Source organism: Gopherus evgoodei, chromosome 3 (genome assembly GCF_007399415.2).
Source record: "Gopherus evgoodei ecotype Sinaloan lineage chromosome 3, rGopEvg1_v1.p, whole genome shotgun sequence".
Lineage (NCBI taxonomy): Eukaryota > Metazoa > Chordata > Testudines > Testudinidae > Gopherus > Gopherus evgoodei.
This window is the reverse complement of record NC_044324.1, coordinates 46,053,872-46,070,857: the sequence shown is the minus strand read 5'-3', so window position 1 is coordinate 46,070,857 and position 16,986 is coordinate 46,053,872. Positions and strand designations below refer to the sequence as shown.

General features: G+C 39.1%; 1 protein-coding gene across 1 annotated transcript in view; it reads left to right on the top strand.

The window, feature by feature from the left end:
- TPO (thyroid peroxidase) overlaps window positions 1-16,986 on the top strand; it is a 72,931-nt gene that overhangs the window by 28,047 nt on the left and 27,898 nt on the right. Inside the window, exon 8 of the mRNA XM_030554205.1 lies at window positions 7,313-7,828. Within this exon, the coding sequence (XP_030410065.1) occupies window positions 7,313-7,828 (516 nt within the window). The remainder of the gene's footprint in view (window positions 1-7,312; window positions 7,829-16,986) is intronic.

Genomic DNA, 16,986 nt, shown 5'->3' with positions numbered 1-16,986 from the left:
GGGAGGAAAGTAGGAAAATAGTCATAAATAATTCTCTTTTTAAACTGTCACTCAGCTGAAGTGCAGTAATTTTACCCTGGGAAGGCAAGAATAGTTCCATCAGCTAATACAGACTTTTGAAAGAAGGTGTGTTCTAACTATGTGACTAAAATGATCTTCAGAGTTTTGCAGAAACTTACATACATGGGGTTATTGCTTTTGAGAAGATGGAAAAGTTGGACTTCAGGAGCTAGTTATTTCCTAGTAGGAAAATTAATGAGCTGGCATAGATACACGAGTCTGTACCATGCCTGATGAATTTATAAGTAAGATCATTCTTTCATGCAGATGATAGGTAGCAAACTCGAAATACAGCTTGAAACTCACTAATGTACTGTCATGGAGCCTTACAATTATACATGTTGTCCCACAAGGATGTTCCCACTCCCACTCACCCTACGTTATGAATAACACTGAGTTGTCCACACACACACACACACACACACACACACACACACACACACACACACACACACACACACCAGAGCTTCAGTAAAGAATTTAATGTTCAAACCCTAAAACCGGACTTCAATCCTGTGACTGCTTCTACTCTGAAGGCACTGCTTCCACTTCTGTACAGAGCTTCCTAGTGATAAATTATGGATCCCCCCAAGACACAAGACTTGATTCTCTATTGCCCTGCACCTTGTGCAGTTTTCTGTGCCCACTTTGCATTCATCTGACACTTGCATAAATGACTATGTGGAGCAGGGCAATGGGTGATCAGATCCATAGCCTTCTGAGTAGCAAGTGAGGCTGTTGGGGAGATCATGGAGGGAGTTTGAGACTGTTTAAATGTTGAAAATAAGTTTTAGATGAATATCCTAACTTTTGGATTCTTTTCTTGACTAAGCTAATGTCATCTGAACCTTTAAATCTGTTGAGGTTTGCCCACCTCTATTCTTCATTGTTTCTTTGATTAATCCAAACCAATGACAGTGACATTTATTGTAACAATATCTGGAAGCAGTTTGAATATTTTACTCATTCTATTGACAAGTTAGGCCTCTCAATTGTGATGTGCCTCTTGTCTGGCAGTTTCTTTCCATTAGCATGGCTAGATACAGTAGAACAGCAATCATCTTGAGCAGAGTCTCTCATCCACCCCCGATTTTCTTTTTTTAATTTCTCAGGTAAGAGGCTCCTAAGACATGTGTCCTTATCATCTTGAATCTGTTTCTTCTTGTTAATTGTACTCCTCAGCATTACTTGACATTTTTACCTGCCAAGACATATCAAACATGCCATGACACATCTCCTGGGAAGTTAGAAAACTGTGCGTTTTGAGAATTTCAAATGAAGACGGTTCATTTTTCTAATGGACCCTGTTATGTGCAGAGTGTTTATAACCTGAGTTTTACTTTCTTACAAAGTTTTAGAGACTTTGAGGGCAGTAGCTCACATTTCCTTAGAACAAAAGGGCACATTAATTAAGCAATTTTCAAGCTCTCCTTTTATAACATGTAAGTACATCCATATCCATTAGATTGCTCAGATCTAATACCAGTTTAAGCAGAGCAAATGAAGATGGATGTACTTCTGCTTCTAAGTTATATGCCAGGTACTTTGAATGCACTTTTGTCAAGGCAATAGAAAACATTACACAAAGCAGTTCTTTACTGTGACCAGATGAAGCATTTTTCTAACTTTGAAAAAGGAGCTAATAAAATTTCCCTCAAGAATCAGCTTTCTCCTGAAAGCTAAACTAGTATTTCTTTTCCATTTTGAAAAGCAAAATTAAAAGAAACAAACAAAAAAACATGTAAAAAACTGTCACATTCTGAGATACAGTCCAGACCACTGATGGGTTGTGTCATTGTTTGTCCATAACCTTGGGAGCCTCACAATGCTTTGCTGTTGTAACTCTCAACCTGAGCTGCTCCCAACCAGCCTACCAGCATGTCCTCAGTGTCTGTGCACTACACATCCCTGGTTCAGAATCTCTGACCCCAGCAGCCTGTCTACAGCCTGACCCCAGCAGCCTTTGTTACTTTGGGTAGGGTGAGCCCAACACAATCTCAATTCCAAATTTTCCTGAAATTATGTGCTATGCAATGTCCAGCCCTCTCCTGGATAGTACAGAGAAATAATATGTTGTTTTTTTTGTTCCTTTAAAGACACAAAACACATCACAGCTTATTTACTTAGGGGTAAATATATCCTTCCCTTTAAATATAACACGGAGCTGGTTATTGGTAAAATTGAATAAATGTATTAATGAAATATAAATAGGATTAAATGAGTTCAAGCTTAAGGAATGAAGATAGAAAAGGTTCCAAGTAAAACAAAACAAAATACGGTTCTAAAGGTCTAAAAGTTAATCTAGCAAGTTACAGACTTTGTTCAAGATGTTTTTCTCACCCATCATTCTTCTTCCCAGCAATGGCTGACTTCCCCTCAGACAGGACTTTCCACAAAAGTACAAGGTTCTGGCTTCCCCTGTCTTCCTACGTGAAATAGCTTTGCCTAAACAGGGTTCCCCCCCTCCCTTGATTGAAGGACCATCTTTCTCAGCTTGCAAGGGCTCTGTTCCTTAGTGATGGATGCCAAAGATGGGTTTTGTCCTCGCTTCAATTAACTTGTTTTAGGAGGCAAGATGACCTCATGCTGTTCCTCTCTAATACTTAATTAGAGACAGGTAAGTAGCTGTGACATTTGCTCCTGTCTGAGCAGATTGTACAACCTAATATCAATGAGTATCTGTAATTTCTCACATAATGCTAATACATACAGTTCACAATTCTATTTATCACTAGTGTTTCTTTAGCTTTCACTAAAGACCTTACTCGATATGCTTTTATACTACAGTAATCTTGTATACAATCGGTTGATTCAATTTCATATCACTTGAGGTTCAACCTTCCCGTCTCTGTAAACCAGTAAACCTTTGCAATTAATTCTTCTGAAAAGTAAAACCCAGACCAAACTTCTCTCTCCTGCTGGGTGCAGATTTCATGCTGTCCTCTCTCCCACCTGCTAGCATTAGGTTTGCTTCTATCCCTCATCAGCACAATGGGTCTGTTTACTGCCTATACATGATCTGAGGTAAACACACATTCTTATGTTTAGGATAGACCTGTTAAATAACTCTTCCTTATATACCTGGTTTAAACATATTTTAGTTAGTTTTAATTCCAGAATATATTCATAACTAGTAACTCATTGAGTACATATATCATACAAGAATATTAATGATCAGTAAGTTATTAGTTTTCAAGTGATATCTCAAAACACATATTTTGTAATGAAAGTAAAGAATTCATAAATGTTAAGGCCAAAAAGAACCATTACGGTCATCTAGTATGACCTCTTGCGTAACTCAGGCCACAGAATTTAATTTGATTCCTGCAGCAAGCCCATAACTTCTGGTTGAGTTAGTTCAGATCTTTCAGAAAGATGTAAAGGGATCACTTCATCCAGTTCTGGGATGGGATACCACAGCTGTTTTAACAGAGCACTATAACAATTTGGACAGGAAGAGGTGGGGAATCTTGTCTCCAGAAACACAGGTTATTCACAGAAATCTCTTTGAGATGTAATTAAATGGAGAAACCTGGCTATAAAAAATGAGTTTTCCTTTGTATCTTTCTCAGTAGAGATGTGCTGGAGTTGTTTAGATTTTTTCTGAGCCCAGCAGCCTTATGTTCAGTTGCTATCTGTGCTCGTGGTATCCACTAAATGAACTGCAGTAGTCAGAACTATTCATCCTAATCCCAGTCTAATTGAAATATAGTCAGCCTTTTGTTTTAGAGAGGTACATATTAAAGAGATTACAGTCTCAATTTTCTAAGTCCTACCTGGGCTTTTTGTCTCTTTTTTTTAAATTAATCTCTCCTGATTTGAAGGTTAAGTATAGGGAATCTCTTTCAAACCACTAGAATGTTTCAAAACAGCAGAAACCTTTTCAGTACAACCATTACAAGCCCTGACTGATTCCTGCATGGAGCCCTTTCAACAATAAATGACAAAAATCGCCAGCATAATTTATATCTTTAAAACAGCATCGGTTGTAAAATAGACCCATAATTAAATGGATAGGGAGATTGAGATGCTTTTTCACCCTCAGTGGTCACTTCAGGTCAGAGTCAAGGCACAATGAAGCATTATTAGGGCTCCCATAGTGTACTGATTCTGTCCTGGTTTATTACTTACTGTATTACAGTAGTTTCTAGAGACCCCAGCTGATATCCCCAATGTCTCATTATGCTAGACACTGTACAGAGACATAATAAGAGATAGCTCTGAAAAACTTACAATCTAAATAGACAAGACACAAAAGGTGTGAGAAAGGAAATTGAGGCACAGAGAGGTGAGATAACTTGCCCAAGGTCACCCGGCAAGTTAGTATCAGAGCCAGAAATAGAATTTAGGTCTGTCTTCTGAGCCCTGGACTACCCTCCTCTCAGAATCTCCTGTACATAAACAGAGGGTTTGCGTTTTCCTTGCTATCAATATAGAAAATTTCCACAAAGCCTGAATTCCTTTTAAAAAACTACAACAAACATGTCTCTTTGTGTAGTAACTTTCCTCAGAACCAAATCGCTATAAGAGTTAGACAATGCAGTGCCTTGAAACAATTCGTGACTTTCATTCTGCTACACTTCACCATCATAAATTTCTTTTGTGCATTTATAATATAATTTTAAGTTTATGTGCAGCTGACCCAGGAAAGCTACCATAGCCATGCTGGTTGGGTTTTTTTTATTTTTTTCTTTTGTTTTTTACCTCCTTAATTATTCTTTGCAAAGAAATGGATTGATAGAAATATTCTTCGCTGATTTTAGAGAGAAATGCTATTTTATATTCATTTCAATAAAAAAAGGATTTTTTTCCAGGTCATGTTTGATATCATTTAAAAAAATAACATAGGAAACCTTCATTTGCACATTGAGCTGCTGGCTGCATATTCCTTAGCCCATGAAAAAGTAAAAGACTTCATTATGCAGTTCTGCCAGTCCCTTAATGTTCATTACTGCTGCTTTCCTCCACTGGGGCACAGAACGATCTGAATAAAAATTGCAGAGGCAGTTAACCAAAGAATATTCACTGTGAACTTCACAGACTCTTCGTCTGTTTTGTTGTGGTCCTCTCTGTTTACTAAGTTAAAGGCCAAACATACCTTTCTTTCAATTACAGTATAGCCAAACTCTTCCAGCCCTTTCCTGATAACTAGAAGCAGGAGGTAGTCAAATGCACACCACATTCTGTAGCTGTCAGTCTCAGAAGAAACTGTATTTGGAATAGAAACCTTGCCCTTTGCCCACCCTTCCAGCTGCAGGGAAGCAGAGACCACCACAGCAGCAAGAGACTTAATAATGGGGACAAACTCTAGACCAGAAACCCAAAGGAAAATAAATAATTGATTTTAACAACTGAAGGAACAAACAGCAAAATAAACAAAATATAATAACCTACCTTTGAAATTATCCTACTTAGCTAATGGGGGAAAAGTGAGAGGATTTCTTAAGGAGGCAGGTTTTAATAGGCTTAGAAAATAAACAAGTATTGCTTTAACATGATGATCGCACTCCCTACAGTGATGAGCTTTCAGTAGCTAGAAAAATCTATTTAACAAATGAGATAAAAATACCAGCACCATGTAAAGCTGTTAAGCTCCATTCCACAGTTCCCATGAGCCTTTTTTCACCTTACTTAAATCAGATTTTATTTCCATAACCCCCAAAGAGACTTCTAGCTTCTATGATCTCCCTCTAGCCCCTCCACACCTCCTTGATCTTTTCAGAGGATATTCCAGGTGTCTCAAATTTGTGCCCATGTCAACACTGGTTTTGGAGCCTGCTGAACTAACTCGTTTAAATAACAAAAATCTAAGCAAAACAATGTAGAAATTTGAAAGGTAATTATATCACCTTGTAGGATGTCTGCAACGTTAATATGTCTATCCATGCTTCTTTGCTGCTATAGTATTTGTTTGAAAATTTAACAGCAAACAAATAGGACTGAAAAGAAAAAGCAGATTAGGTCAGGTGTCTCTTCAAAGCAGATGTGTTTAACTTTATCAAATGTCTGCAGATGGTTACCCTCTGGGGGATATTTCAGCAGCTTCAGTAAGTGGTACCTGTACTTCCTTACCAATGGTAACAGATCAATGGGTAAGAAAGTATAGATTTTCCCAAAAGTTCATGATTGCATATTCTTTGAAACTCAAAATCATGTTTTTAACAGCAGTTTTCATTGGAGCTGTGTATTCTTAACCTCTGGGGCTTGACACATCCTTGTTATGGCTCACCATGTCTAATTACACTGTGCGTGGTGATTTGTTAGAATCTGGAAATGATGAGATTTTCAAAAAAAAAACACTACAGGTCATAAAAGCAGCTCTGTATTAAACAGGGCAGATAGATTTCAGATATTCCAAAATATGATTGTTTTTATTTTAGTGATTAATTTTTTTTCTTAAACAGAATAGCTGACTCAGAGTTTCTCCTAAAATGTAGAGAAATCCTGTCCTCCTCTGCTTGCTGATTAAGAGGTTCAGGGGAGAGGCCTCCATGGTGCACACCTGCTAATCAATTCACAAAATGTCCATTTAGGGCATAATCCCAAACTCATTGAAGTAAAAGGGATGTTGATGTCATTTGATATCACAGCTTCTTCACATATTTCATTGATTTCAATGGGCTTTGGATTAGGCCCTAACTGAGGCAGTGTCTTCCCGGTCCACATGCACTGTACAAAGATGAACTCTCTGAAGCAAAAGCTTTTGTACAGTCCTGCTCCAGACTATGGGCACCTTCACTACATAGGAGTGTAAGCAGCTAGGTTAGCTGCACATGCGCAAGCAGCATGGCTTTCTGAAATGAGAAAACTCATGCAAAATGTCTTCTAGCACACAATGTTCAATGATTCATAACTTGATCATGTCAAAAACAATTTTTACCAGAACTCACAGGCAATTCTCTTCAGTGAGACCTGTTTGATGATGAATTTCATGAGTTTAAGCCAGTCATTGAATTTTTCAGAAAACATAGCAGTAAATTGTTTAATGGAGAAATTATATTTTTTTCACTCTGCCTGTTCTCAAAAATGGCTAGACCATTTTTGCTCGAACTTCAAAAACATATATACATAAATAAAGAACACAGAGACAAACCTAGAAAACTTTAATCCAGAAAATAGGTGTTTCAAAAAGATATGAGCAACTGAAAAGTAGGGCTTAGAATGGAAACCTTGATGGAACCCTTAGTGCAGCAGTCATTTCCAGTCCAGCTGTGTTATTTTCACTGCAGAAAATGTCTATTTTATTACACAGGTATTTGCCAATGATACACTATCGACAGGAAGAGAGTGCATGCCTTTTTACCGTTCATCTCCTGCATGTGGCACTGGTGCTCATAGCATTCTCTTTGGAAATCTATCAGCACTGAAGCCGAGAGAACAGATCAATGGTTTAACCTCTTTCCTTGATGCTTCCACTGTCTATGGCAGCACACCTGCTGTGGAAAACAGACTGAGGAATTTTACAAGCAAAGAAGGCCTCCTTAGAACAAATGTGCGATATTATGACAATGATCGGGAATACCTGCCTTTTATAGACCAGGTCCCATCTCCCTGTGCACAAGACCCCAACTCAGATGAAGCTGAAAGGATCGAATGCTTTATGGCTGGGGACAGCAGGTCTAGTGAAGTAATCTCATTGACAGCTATGCACACCTTGTGGCTGCGAGAACACAACCGCCTGGCTAAAGCACTGAAAAAACTGAACAGGCATTGGAGCTCGGAAACAGTTTATCAAGAAGCTCGCAAAATTGTTGGTGCTCTACATCAGGTTGGCTGAGTACTTAATTGTCAATTTATTGTTATGGCTCTGCTACGATTTAATTAGGCACAAAACTGAAAAGGTGTTTTCATGAGCTGAATGGCTTTTTGAGGGTCATGTTACCTTCCTTGCTATCTCTATTTTCAACTTCAGATTTTTGGTGTCAGATTTTCATTCTTTTCTCAAACATTTTGATATTTAGATTTCTTCGTTTGTTCAGATGCCATGCCTCTCTACTGTCATTTTTTCAGGCATCTTTTACTGCCTTTTCTAGTGCATTTCCTCTTTCCTTAGACTTTTCCTTCTATCTGTTTATTCTACTGAGGTATCTTCCCTCTTTCTGGCTCTCTTCTTTATAGTAATTTTGGAAAAGGAAGCAAGTAAAAAGTAGGTAAGTCTCCCACAGTGCACAAAAGTTTGTCTTTCTAATGCAAAATCTACAAACAAATATTCTCCTTCCATAAAAAGACCATAAGCTTCACACTACCAAACTAATGAATAAACCCTTAGGACATAGACTTTGAGCCCTAAAACTTGAGAAGGAGAAATCAATATGGAAAATAACAAAACAGACAGGAAAGTAAAGATACAGAGTTTCATATTAAATCAATGAGTAGAAGTCTTCTTAACTAAACTGAAATTCTAACATCCACCAGGTTTTCACTTTCAGGAATTATAATCTTCTACATTAAGATACTCTTATGAGATATTTTGTTTTCATTTTACTTTCAAATATAATGTCTCTCCCAACCATTCAATTGTGGTTTGAAAAATCTATCCTTAGATTACAGAGTGTATTTATTGATTCACAGACAAGTAGAGCAAATATTTCATCCAGGTATCCAAATCAAGTAAAAACTCTTTACATTACCAATTCTCTAAACTATGAATTTGGACATGAAAATTATATTTAGGTCATAAAAATAACTTTTCTTTAGCAGTTTTACAGTGAGGAAAATGGTTATTTCTCCTTGTTCACACTGATCTAGTCTCTGTTATAATCCATGGCACTGGATCTGAAATATCAGATTTGGAACACTTTGGAAACAACAGGCCTTTCACACAGTCTCTAATTGCTAGCAGCTGAAATATTTGTGACACCAGATTGTGGATTTTTCTGAAGAGTAATAAGGAGAAAAACAGACTTTAATATCATGTCAAAATATTGCTCTCCTTCCACCTGAACTCCCTGTTTGCAGTAAACAGAGAATGAGTCCTTCAGGAAACCATGTGCATTTGATGTGAGACTACTGGTTGCACAAAGAAAGAATACACAGAGAAAAATAACTCATTTTATTTGGAATCAGTATGTAATCTGTCTATTTTAGATAGTCAGGCCATTAGCCTCTCTTCCAGCTCTCCCAAGTCAATTCCTTTCTCTGAAGTGTGTGTTTTGTTTTAAAATCATTGTATTAACAAGCTCAGACTGGTTCTTGGTACTAGTTAGAAGAAAAGAGCAAATGAGAAATCCCAAAACTAGGCTTCTGTGCACGCTTATGTTAGTGAGTAGGAATATGAAACATCATGCCCTTAAACAAAATAGTTTGCACAAAGGCATTATTCTGTATGACTCTGGGCTACTTATCTCTACCAGTATCACAAACTAATGAGATCAGCCTGTGGCATATGAGTAATATATTTGAGCTGATCTAGCCCCTCTAAGGACACTCATTCAGTGGATATAATTGCAGTAGCTTTATTAGAGTGTTATAATAACTAGAGCACAGGCAAAAGCTATGGCTAGAGTTGTTTAAAGCTTCCATTCCAGGATTCTATATTCAGTTGCTCTAACTTTCTAAGATTTTCACCTTTTTGGCTGAATATGTCCAGGTCTCGTGTCTCCCTGAGAGTGCATATTTATGGAGACCTTGAACAAAACTAGTTTATCCTTTTTAAAAATGGAATAAGATTTTTTTTAAAGCACTATTTCCATTAGATTTTTTTTCAGTGTTGCTTTTTAAATAGCTCTACTGACAAGCAAATAGAAGTAGAAACCTGACATTAATACAGCCCTTGGAAGGGAGACGTGCCTTTCAAGGTTCTAGGAGTTTGCTTTGGTTTATTTATGGAGATTTGGAACACATGTTTCACACAAGTGCAGTAGTTTGTTTAAATCACAGCAATACTTTAACTCTTTCATAATATTCTAAATGATGAGGACTGTGCTGTGTCCATGTTGTAGTAAAATGTAGTGGGCCCTGGATGATTCAGTGTTCAACCAAGTTCATGCTCAGTGATGGAAGCAAGACAGAATAATTTCAATGTTGTGATACATGTGCCAAGATTTCTTTTCAGGGAGTTTAGACAACATGTCTTTTTTTTTCCGCACTTGATCACAAACAGCAGTGTAACTCTCCTGACTTGAGTGGGGTTACTTCTCATTTGTTCTGGTGCAAAAATGAGAGGAGAATCAGGGCTACTGTCTAGGGAAACAGTGAAAGAACAATTTTTTGTTCCCTTAAAGTAATTAAAATTCTAGGAAATTTCATGTAGTTAAAAAAAATGAAGAGAATGTTAAGGTTGCAAAGTTAAGTACTCAAATGCTAGTAGCCACCTGTAGACGTGTGGACTCACCCCTGCAGCACCTCCTGCTGGTGACTTCCGGGAATTAGCTCAAATTCCAGCCCGGAGCACCCTCTGCAGGCCAGCGATCCACCTGTCCACTGCTGGCCCGCATGTCGCTCCCTGGACCCCGGTGCCACTTTAACTGGGTCTCCCCCCTCCCAGGGGAACCCTCACCCCATTATCCGCTCTTTGCCTCAGTCTACTGCCAGTCTCTGCTTAGCCCCCGTGCCCTGGGGCAGACTGCAGTGTATCAGCCGATTATCACAGGCAACAAGGGGTTTGGACTGGCTGCCTTTACCCACCCTCCGGCTGCCCGTCTGCAAGTCCAGTACCTCGGAGCCTAGAACCAGCTCTGCAGCCTGGGGAGTTGCTGGCCTAGGGCTTCCCAGCTCCTAAGGCCTTTCCCCAGCCCTGCCTTCCTCTAGGTCCCCCACAGGTGAGTTCCTAAGCAGCCAGGCCTGTCTCCCTCCCCAATCAGAGAGAGACTGCTTGCCCTTGGCTTCCCTGGCCTTCTTATTAGGCCCTATGGCTCAGTTTGGGGCGTGGCCCCAGCTGCAGCCACTTCCCCAATCAGCCCAGCCTAAAGGCTGCTTTCTCCAGCCCCAGCCCCTTCCCAGGGCTGTTTTTAACCTCTTCAGGGCAGGAGCAGGGATCCACCCTGCTAAACCACCTTAACTCTGCTCTGATATATCGTGATTATTTTTAAACTAAGGATTTAATTTAATGAATTTAGATCACATACAGGAATAAAAACATATTTTTACATTTGGGTTACTAGATAGCAACTCTAACATGTGATTCTGGCTTTCTCTGCAGTTGAAAAATAAGTAACTCCCTTCCTCATTCATATAGATGTAAAGCATTTCTTGAAGCCAGTGCCAAGGCTGTACTACAGGCTAAAAGAACCTTCCCCTCAACCTCTCAAACCAGCTGTAAATTTCTTTGTGGGGTGGTAAACGCCAACAGCAGACCCCAGCACTAAGCTTGGCAAATAACTATCTTCCTATTTTGCTGAAAAGATCATGCAATTTCTTGAAGGCTTCTCAAACAGCATGGGTCCACTCCTCCTATACCAGCCAAAAACAACCCACTTGTACTGAATACTATACCCTAACGCATTCACACCAAGGACTAAACTAAGGTTCCACAGGCAGCCTTAAATTTGTCTTTTCCTTAATTGTGAGCCCTTCGTTTTGCAACCTTAATATTCTCTTAATGGATGGGCTGGAGAGTACCAGCATGGGTCTCAAGCTGGCCAAAGAGGAAGAGGTTACAGTAATCAGCACAGATGCTCACCAAGCCATGAACTCGCATTTTAGCACTCGGACAGAAAGGAAGGATTGAGTTTGTTAAAATGGTTGGAGAAAGAACTGGCAAGATTTGGGGACAAGTGGTAAGAGTATGTGTGAAAAATGTAAGTCAATTCCTTCTAAAGAGCTTGAGTTCTGTGCCTCTATATTCATGTCCAGAAAGCATGCTGATTTTGATACAGAACTGAATGTCTAGAGATCTGGAATTTACTTATTGTAGGTTCTGCTGGAGATAAGTTATGTGTGATTTTCGGCAAATCATTTAATCTGTGCCTCAATTTTTGCCACTTTAAAATGGGAATGATAATATTTCCCTATCTCACAGATATGCTCGGAGGATACATTCATTAATGGGTCATGCTTTACATTAAGGTTCCATTTATAAATTGTTTGTAAAGAGTTAGCAAATATTTAGTAGATGTTATAAATATGTAATAGATGTGCTATAGAACTTGAGAGTATTATACATTATAGCTGTTGTTACTATGGTTGGTTGTTACTGTGTTAATATGGTTTGTTCCTAAAGTGACCTTTCACAAATTCAGCAGATTCTACTTACTTGCCTCACAGCCATTTCTGTAATTGTAAGGAATTCATGCAGCCTGAGCAATGCTTATAATTTATCCTGTTTGTAAGGAACTCATGCAGCCTATGCAGGGCTTGCAATTAAATTATAATACCTTACTCCTTATTGGTCTTTGCCCACCAGAGGCCACCCATGCCAATTATAGTTTATAAGAAGTTAGTGAGTACCAGTCTTTGCTCAGTGCAATGGCTGTCTGTTTCCTTACTCACTAGGGGCTGCGTTGTGTTCTCAGAATAAAGCCTGGTGCTGTGTCACCTGGATCTGAATCTGTTCTGAATCTCATTCTGTGACAATAACAGGCACTATTCTTGGTAGGCAAGTAATTTCTGTTTCAGCCTTATTTTTGTCCTTCTTTTGAATAGTCAAATTCGTTTCACATCTGCTTTGTAAGGTGATCATTGTTTATTCTTCCCTAGCTGGACTGAATGTCTCTAAGGCCCAATAACAGTCCATTTCTTCCTGCAATGGCAATCTGAATGGGAGTGCTCTTTTTGCGTTTGCACTCAGGATACTGCCTAAAGCCTTGTTGCAAGCCAGATCTAAGGGCAATGTACTGAATCTGAGGAGCAAGAAAAATGAAAGTGCACCTGCAGTTAGAAATATACTGTTTAAACAGAAATTTATATAAAATTCTTTGAGCTCACAAATTGAAGATGTATATCCCATTTCCCATGCAGAGACCAAAAAGCTCCAGGAAAGAATCTACATTTTAAACAGAACGACAGATTATTTTATTTTTTAGTGTTAGCAGTAAGACTTTGTATTGCACATTCTTGGGAAAACATGACTTCTGGGGAATTGTGATATAGTAAAATATGGACTATTCTTGCAATGGAAAATCTTTCACACGAAGTATGTACACAAAGGAAGCACCAAAGAAAAGAATAGGTATTTAGAAATTTTGTCACCCTTTTTAGCACACTCCAAAGTGGAGGCCAGCATTTTTAGCTAGGTTTTCTGAATATTAACCTGCTCCAGAATAGTAATGGAAGCTTTAGTATGTTAATGTTAATACTCCAGTCTGTATTCAGACAAAACTATAAATTAAACCCTCTGAGCCACAGGTGCCATTTTTCTGGGTGGGTGCCCCACCCCCACTCTATCTGAGATCCCGTCCCCACTTTGCTTCTCCCCTAGTGTCCCTCCCTGGCTCCACCTCTTTCTGCCCCTGCTCCGTTCCTTCTCCCAGTGACTTCTGCCCACCGCCAAACAGTTGATCAGTGGGGGCTGCCGAACAGCTGATCGGCAGGGCCCACTGAACAGCTGATCGGCTGGTGGATGCTGAGCACCCACTATTTTTTTCTGTGGGTGCTGCAGCCCTGGAGCACCTACAGAGTCAGCACCTATTCTCTGAGCAGTTGTGTATTGGAGGGCCACTAGCAACTTTTGGAAGCCTCTTGTTAGAAATCTGTCCCTTGATTAAATTAGCTTATGAATTGCCATGCTGGCTCACACTAACGGTCCATTTAATCCAATATTTTGCTTCCAATGGGACCAGTAGCAGATACTATTGAGGCTGCTCTGCAAGTATATGAACCCATGATTCATGTACCTGCTCACCAGATGTGATATACAGTTATGTAGGGAGCCCACTGTGAAAATTTTGTTCTGTCACTTATGTAGAAGAGGCTGAATATATAAGGAATACTGTATTAAAAACACTATGATGATTATTGCATGACAAATATGAAAAGAAACACGTCTTTAAAATCACTCACTCTGATTAGCTGGCACACTTTCCTTCTGTGTCTCATACACTGCTTTGCATATCAAATGCACAGAAAAATCATTTTGAATCTCTGCAGAGTGCTTATACTTCTTTTTTAAACTTCAGCAAGAGTGTAAGTCTTTAAATAAATTTTATTGTTTCTCAGCACTTGTTTCTCAAGACAAGTCCAAGTTAATTAGATTGTGAGCCTGCTCCAAGGGTTATGTATCAGAGCTTCTGATATGCAGTTCTTGTACTTTTATATCAGCTTCCAGAATTTTTTTCTCCAGAATCCTCCTCAGTTTCCCCTTTGATTTTCTGTAAAACACTTTTGCCTGGCACAGCACCCAAACCCTACCAAACCCAAACCTTACCAAACCCCTGAATCTGCCAGCACAGGATTCCTTTGCATTGTTAGCCTTAACATTGGAATGACCTTATGCAAAATTGGAGCCCCTGTCTTCAGCAGTGCATGGAGAACCTGAATGTGAAATGTCCTCCTCCTTCAGTCCCACTGGTGGAGGTGGAGATCTGGCTTTTGGTTCCCTCCCGATTGGACCTACCATTGGAATGGGAGAGCAAAGGCAGTTCATGAGTTGTTATGTCTGTATGGCAGAGATTCCCAATGTGCTCGTGCCTGGAGTTGACTTATCACATTTACATCATTGTTCTGTGTTACTTTGGCCAGTTTGGGTTGCCTGATAATGAAACAAAGTGCTCACTTTCCTTTCTCCCTGCTTTGCTCTGGTCCTAGAGATGTATTATCTCCTCAGTATCTCCAACCTCTGCTTATCTCAGAAGGGAGGGTCCAAACTTGAGAAGTCCGTACTCCAGCCCTGTATATGATAGCACAATATGCTACTACTAGGCCACAAAGCTGACTTGAAACCTACAACTGGAGCTAACAGTACCTGTGTGTGTGATAAGTGTTGGCAAATGTAAAAATTTTAAATGACAACCACACTACTAATTTCCCGCAATTAAAAAAAAATTATTTGACAGACAGTATGCAAGGAAAATCTAATCTAATCAAGCAGCTGTGCAGTCTTGAGAGAGCATCTTTCTTATATGAATATAACTAATTTAGAAACGTGCATAAGTGGAAGCTGAAAAAGAATGAGCAACAGCTGCCCATACTGCTCTGTGTAGAGTGACTGTTGGCAAAATGCAGTGTCATATCTTGTAGAGTTCATTGGAGCTTGCTTTTCTGTGTGACATACCCAAGATAATGAAACTTAATATCTGATGAGACTATGTTATCCCTGTTTGATTTTCAATATGCATTATATCAAGCTTCTAATGTATTTGTTTGGTCAATTTACTGCATATTCTATCAAACTTAAAATCTATTTTGAAAAAAGAACAGGAGTACTTGTGGCACCTTAGAGACTAACAAATTTATTTCAGCATGACCTTTCGTGAGCTACAGCTCACTTCTTCGGATGCATAGAATGGAACACACAGACAGGAGATATTTATACATACAGAGAACATGAAAAGATGGACGTATGCGTACCAACAGGAAGAGTCTAATCAATTGAGATGAGCTATCATCAGCAGGAGAAAAAAAACTTTTGAAGTGATAATTAAGATGACCCATAGAAGGTGTGAGGAGAACTTAACATAGGGAAATAGATTCAATTAGTGTAATGACCCAACTATTCCCAGTCTCTGTTTAAGCCTGAGTTAATTGTATCTAATTTGCATATTAATTTGAGTTCAGCAGTCTCTCTTTGGAGTCTCTTTTTGAAGTTTTTTTGTTGCAAAATTGCCACCTTCAAGTCTCTTACTGAGTGATTAGAGAGGCTGAAGTGTTCTCCCACTGGTTTTTGGATGTTATGATTCCTGATGTCAGATTTGTGTCCATTTATTCTTTTACATAGAGACTGTCCAGTTTGGCCAATGTACATTGCAGAGGGGCATTGCTGGCACATGATGGCATATATCACTTTGATAGATGTGCAGGTGAACGTGCCCCTGATGGCGTGGCTGATGTGATTAGGTCCTATGATGGTGTCACTTGAATAGATATGTGGACAGAGCTGGCATCGGGCTTTGTTGCAAGGATAGGTTCCTGGGTTAGTGTTTATGTTGTATGGTGTGCGGTTGCTCGTGAGTATTTGCTTCAGGTTGGGAGGCTGTCTATAAGCGAGGACTGGCCTGTCTCCCAAGATCTGTGAGAATAAGGGATCATCTTTAAGGATAGGTTGTAGATCTTTGATGATGAGCTGAAGAGGTTTTAGTTGGGGGCTGTAGGTGATGGCTAGTGGCGTTCTGTTATTTTCTTTGTTAGTCTCTAAAGTGCCACAAGTACTCCTGTTCTTTTTGCGGATACAGACTAACACGGCTGCTACTCTGAAACCAATCTATTTTGAGTTCACTATACTTCGTATTCATCCCATTATGCTTTAATAAATTCAAATGTAATCTTTAATCTGTAATGCAGTTTCATTTTATTCAGTGCAATATACCATTTTTTTTGGAGGGAGAGGTCAGTATTACTAATAAGCTTTTTTACATGCTTCAGCAATTCTATTACATTATAAAAGCACTTGATAGGAGATGTTTATCAACATTTCTGTTATACAATCTGATTTGTGGGGGTCTTTAAATTGGCTGCAATTTTATATCAAATGTCTATCAAAGGATTCTGGGAGTAACCATTTAAACATGTGACTGAAAACAAAATCTGTTCATGGTTAATGCTGGTTTAGTTTAAAGGCTCAGTACTTTATGCTGTCCCAATCCAATTTTTAGGATTTAAATCAATGCTGGGGATATGGGAGTTCTCAAGCTCACTGAAGTCCAAGGGAGCTATTATAGACATCATTGGTAATCTGTCCATGCCAGGCTTTGATCTAGTGGTTGCACCAATAGATTTGAGAGCCTGGATTGCTGGGTCCTATTCCTAGCCCTACCACTGACTCTCTGTATGACCTTGGGCAAAGGATTTAAGTTCTTTTTCCCCATCTGCAAAATGAAGACAAAGTACTTACGT